This window comes from Bombus impatiens, unplaced genomic scaffold, assembly GCF_000188095.3.
Source record: "Bombus impatiens unplaced genomic scaffold, BIMP_2.2 scf_0264, whole genome shotgun sequence".
Classification (NCBI taxonomy): Eukaryota; Metazoa; Arthropoda; class Insecta; order Hymenoptera; family Apidae; genus Bombus; species Bombus impatiens.
Genome location: NT_176683.1, coordinates 532,986 through 538,985, shown reverse-complemented (window position 1 = coordinate 538,985; position 6,000 = coordinate 532,986). Strand labels below are relative to the sequence as shown.

Sequence of the window (6,000 nt, the reverse complement as noted above, 5' to 3'; positions counted from 1 at the left end):
CGCCATGTCCAGCTCGGCGGGCATGTCAGCGAGGTATACCAGCCTTGATCGTGCATCCGCGGGTATTCTCGATCACGATCGCGAGTTCGTGCCGATACGCGATCCTCGTGAACGTAGCCGCGATCGTGGACTCTACCTGGAAGATGAGCTGTACGGTTCGAGATCGGCAAGACAGAGCCCGAATACGCACATGCTGCGTGACAGCGGTGGCTATATCGGTGAACTCCAACATCAGAACAACGATCTCCAACGAGAGCTCGGGAACCTCAAGAAGGAGCTCGAGCTGACGAACCAAAAGCTCGGCAGCTCGATGCATAGCATCAAGACCTTCTGGAGTCCCGAGCTCAAGAAGGAGAGAGCACTGAGAAAAGAAGAGAGTTCCAAGTACAGCCTGATCAACGAACAGCTGAAGCTGCTCAGCTCCGAGAATCAGGTCAGTCGAGCTGCAGATTTTTCTTTCTTGCTTTTTATAGCCGCTTTTTTACCCTTCTTTAGTGCATCTCCCTTTTATTCTTTCTGTTTCGTTGCCTTCTTGCCTCGATGACGGATAGTACCGCAGAGGGTTCTATGCAAAGGGTGCGTGAAGTTTTCGTCGTCGCCTCTTCGGTGCGTTCTTCGTGACCCGTTTTCGATGACGCGCGTGGAATTTAGGTCAAAGTGATTAAGCTAAAACTTAACGATATCCACCGATCCGATACCCACTTCGTCGACGAATCTGCGTCGATCCTATCGTTCCCTGCCTAACGTCCCTGTCCAAATATTCGTCGATTGTTTCTGACATTTCTAAATCGAGGGAATCGACTCAACGTGTCGTGATTGCCGCTAGAAACTTATCGATCTACTTCTAATGGCCCGTTTCTTTTTTCGCCGCTTCGTATAGATACGTTTATTGATTGGCCAAAAATGCGACGTGAAGGGGGAGCCACCGATGTACCGATTCATCCGATATTTTCTACTCGAAATCTCTCGATGATCAATCGTTCGCCATAACCTTCGATCGTTCAAACCTCATTAACTGTCAATTCAATCGTGTGAACATGTCTTAAAACAAACTGTCACGTTGACAATACTCCATTGATCATTCGCAATGACGCTCGCAACAAGTCTTATTCTACTCCCTAATTCTTCTGCGTTTCCTTCAACGAGACGTGTACGCATTGCCTTCGAGGACGACGGATGGATCAATATGTTAGCCGTTCGCGAAGCCCGTCGCATATTTATATAATATCGTAGTCGAAGTGTAGCTTCACGAATAGATCGCCCGTCTTTCGTAAAACCAGGTATTTATTCAAAATGTCGTGTTCGTCTTCGTTGAAAAAGTTTATCGAACGATCGTGAACATCGTTACGTCTGTAAAGACGTCAAGTTTCGTTCGATTACGGCAGAACGTCACGTGAGTGGCGCTATATGGCTCTTAATCGAGGCGTTTAATTCTTCGTCATTGTGCTCGTGGCTAAAGAAGAGCCACGCGAGTTGCGGTAGTTTTTTCCGGCAAAAAATACCAGGCAAATTACGAAGCGAAAAATTCTCGTTTTGATCTTAGGTGAGAGCCCTTGGGCAAGAAAGCGTGCAGAAATGAATTACAGGAATTTCCTGTTTCAAAGTTTCCAAGGGAGGACAGAGATTGAAATATGAATCACACGAATCTTTCCGAATGAGACTTTCGGTGACGTAAATCGGTATTTTGCGGGTTTTTCTCGGGCAAAAGTTTATAAATCGTTCGCAAGTTTTTTTTATTACACGTTTCCTTTTTATCTTGTATATATATTATACCCTCCATCGTTGAACGGAAAAATATACATTCTGCAGAGCTTTATTTTTGAAATGTTTACAGTATGCCTCTGATTATCGTCATGGCAGTGGCATTAACGCACGCTCGCCTCCGTAAATCACGCAGAATCAAACTTTGGTAAATGGTTTTTAGAAACGTGTATATTTCCGATATTAATGGAAAATATACGTACATATAAAACTTTTTGCTCTTTACCCCGTAAACGTGTATTATTTTTGCCCGAAACAGTAGCAAGTAACCTGTCAAACGTGAACGATTCGCATAATTTAAGGCTACTGAAAGTATATTTACGGAATAAGGGTTAATATTCTCCGAGTAACATCTACTAAACGCTTAAATTATCCATTAACCTACGTCGATTAACCTACATAAATTGAAGATTGATGCAAATCTCTCAATCGATTATGACTTCTTGTAATAGCTCATCCCCTGTCGAATCAATCTTTCATTCGAATCAATCGAGCGTTGCGGTCGTAGCGGTATCGCGCTGTTCGTCAATCTTTCCGTCACGGTTCGTCAGCGTGGCACCAGGCATATTTTTGGCCACGATGGCGGTGCACATGAGTCATCGGCAGCGAGAGTAGAGGAATCTCGGGGAGAGGCGGATTCTCTGGCCTTCTGCCCACGTTTGTTCCTTTTTATCCAGCGTCTGGCATCGTGGTACAACGATAGGGAGTATATATGGTTCTTACGCGGCAATGACACGCGTTCCAACATCGACCATCCTTCCCTCGGCATTGTTTTGTGCACTGCGAATGACAATCGACCATGAAGTTGCGTAATTCCGGCACACCCTGGGACCACCGACACGTTTCCTACGGTTACGATGAAGGATTAGGGTATCGACGAACAAAATACCGTTGAATTCGATGGCAACGAGGAATCGACGAATCAGGTGAATGAGATTAGGCGGTTTGCGGGAGATTACGGTGGATCATGGGAAGGCATGTGGAGAATATTCTGGGTTAAGCGTCGTTCAACTTCGACCCGGTATGCTATATGCTGGAATAAAATTATGAAACTAGATGTTCTGTGATTAATCGTCCAATTAAAGAAAATATATCTACTTTGTATTAAAATCTTTAGTTTAACAGTGAAACATTCTTATCGAAACAAGTATCGCTTATATATATCGCAGATATAACATCGTTCTTATGCATTGTAAAGTAATGCGAGTAAACACAGAGTGTATCTATAGCTATTTTATTCTCCTGGCGCCATTAACATCGGAAACTTCGGAATGGAAGGTGGAAAAAATGCATTAAACGGTTGGAAAGCGGTTGAGAAGGGTGTTCGACGGGGGTGGAATTAATTTTCCTTTTCTCTGTCGGCTGGCGTACACGATTCGCGCCGTAGCTGCAACCTCGAAATTGGCGCACGTCGGAAGTGGGTCGTAAAAAAATGCAGTGGAACTTTTGCAATGCTATCGTTACGCCAACCGATCCTTCTCTTTTTCCCTGTAGCTCTCGCGGCCCGCCGAAAAACCAAAGAGCCGCCAACCGTGGAAATTAAACTCCGTGGCTTGCGTTGCGTTTACTGCTAACGAACAATTCTTTTTCTTCCTCCTTTTTTCTCCACCGTATTTCACAACGGAAGAGGAAGAAAGGAGCATTGTACTTGTTCGATTGACGATATTAATTTAATTTTCAACTTCGAAAAATCGTAATTCACGTCCTTCTTCGTCCTGGAAGCTGTATGTATAGCGCGCGATCAATTCTTTCGGTTAACCGTGGATTTGACCTTTGAAATATTAAACTTCGTGGTCGGCCATATTTCCAAAATACATCGGCGAAGGCTGATTCATGACGTTAGCGGAATTCCGTGGTATTAAAAATTCCGTGTGGAACGGAGTTTTCTGCGTTTGTTGCGAGGAATTGCCCGGAACAGCAGCCCTCGGATCTAATTGCTCACTTGACATGGTTCTCGGTGAATGAAAAATTAGTTGCTGATGGTCTCCTCGCTACGAAGATTGTGGCGTGCTTGTCAAGGTCTGGAAGAAACGGCAAATCGGCTGGCTGCCTAATTTCACGATGATTCGAAAGGACTATCTATAGGACGAATGCATTTTCTGCACATCCGTTGTTACACTTTTAACGAAGCTGTTCCTAAAATCACGTCTAGTACCTCGAAGTCATCATTGATCCATCGTCAGAGATCTGTACAAGCGCCCTAAAATTCAATTTGCGGTTACACCGACCTCGTATCGCGTTGCCTGTTCATCTTTCAATGGAACAGCCAGCTCCGAATTGACCTGACGTCCAACGAAAACTGGGTCTTACGCCATTCGCATTCAAGAATTTGATTGCTTCGTCTGAGAACTCGACCACCAGGAAACTTCGACTCGTGTATCGCTTTCCAGACAACTTGGCTTCTCTTAACGACTTTTATTCTACGATGTAGAGTATTCGTAGATCGTACAAATTGTTAATATTTCTGAATGTAGTTCTTGAACAGCGCTTTGTTTCTAACAACAAGAAATTCAACTCAGAGGATTAATTGCTCCGTTAAAGAGGCTCGACGAAACAAATTGATTCCGACGCCGGAAGAGCGAGATAAACCACGTACCATCGTTGACCAAGGGCTTCTGTTCATAACTTTAATGTCGTTGAAGTGGTCTCTCTAATGGTCGCTGTTCTTCGTGCATACCACTGCTTTCAATTCATCTCGAACGCAGCTGTCGTTCAGTGCCGTGTCTATCGAAAGAGAACCACCGTCGCTTAACCGAATCACACGTTTCTAACTTCGTTGATAGTTAAATGGCGACACGGCTCGAAATATTCCGACCGATTGTGCTAGTTCCATGAAAATCGAAGGAATTACGAAGAAGGAACGTGTTCCCACAGCTAACGACTTATTGTTGCGTTTCCGGTGTCAATAACGTTCCCTAACTTCTTTTCAACCTCACGGACGAAACTCTCTCTCTCTCTCTCTCTCTCTGTCTCTTTCTGTTCCTCTCTGATGGCCATCCGGTTCCAGCATCTGGCCTTATAGTTGGCATTAAGCCGCTACATACATTAACACATAAAACGGAATCGTCGTAAGTAAGTTCTACTTTAAAAAAAAAACGTATTTCCAATGTCCTCGTTAGCTTTCCTTTTACTAGCGGCTCGTCTTTCGTCGGTGCTTTCGTATTGAATACCAGGGGGATTTTGAAACGTTTGCCGCGTAAACACGGGACAATATCATCTGGAAATGGAGATTCGCTCTGGGAACATTATCATGCCCACTGAATCGCTCTTTCCCGTTTTTGCTATGGCAATTCCGTCTATGTAATGCTCTCGGATATATTTTCCTTTTGCCTTGCTGCTGCACCACGTTAAACAGCCGTTCAAATCTTTTATCGATTTTCTACGATGAAACGATTCGATGTATAGATTCTATTATTGAATATAACGAAAACCGGATCGAGCTGATTATCAAGCATTGTTGAGTATAAACAGTTTAGCGAGAAGTATTTGAGAAAGGGAAATATTCCAGTAAACTTCTCTTTTCCTGGAATCGATAACCCAGAAACCCGAATTATTTTTGTGTCTAAGCCTGAATTAGGTGACTCGACTCGTGGAAACTGCCGCGCTATTTTTTCGCTTTTTCTGACTCCCTTTTTAACGGCTTAAACGATCGCTTTAGAATCTACAGGCCATTCTACTCTCAGTCGATCCTCTTAGACCTTAGAACCTTAAAAAATATTTTTCTTTGATCGTAGAGTTCTAAAAGACGCAAGTATCGTATGCAAAGTTAATATTCCAAGAGACAGTATCTCGAGTTTCTACGCGACAAAACAATTGTACTCTGGCGTTCAGACGAGTGTCGTTGGTGAATGTGGCGTACAGGTCCGCGTAAAGTGCGGCGCACACGTCCGTCTATATCGATCGGCCTAAATATATCGAGGCGGATTATTAGCGAGAACCTATGCCACGCGGTCTAACTATGGCACGACCGCATTGTTCCACGGGGTTACAGAGTAAACGTGTCTCTCGTGGTCTTCTAAAATGAATCGATCGATCCGGCCCAAGACCCTCGCGCTCTCATCTATAGTTGTTTCTACCGATAACGTTGTTTACCCGACGTTTAATCGCATTTGCCAACCATTACAGGGTATACTTGCAAGAATATAATTTCTATCCTATAATAGGAAAGTTCCGAATACGTCAAGAGTTCGAGGCACCCGCAAGTTTAAAAGTGGCCTAACTCGTCAATTTTTTATTTGC

At 43.9% G+C, this 6,000-nt stretch overlaps 1 protein-coding gene across 1 annotated transcript in view; it reads left to right on the top strand.

Moving 5' to 3' along the window:
• The window catches only part of LOC100744250 (trichohyalin), a 61,123-nt gene that overhangs the window by 1,712 nt on the left and 53,411 nt on the right, over positions 1 to 6,000 (top strand). The window contains exon 1 of the mRNA XM_024367073.2: positions 1 to 433. This exon is cut by the window's left edge and continues 1,712 nt beyond it. Coding sequence (XP_024222841.1) covers positions 1 to 433 — 433 coding nt within the window. The remainder of the gene's footprint in view (positions 434 to 6,000) is intronic.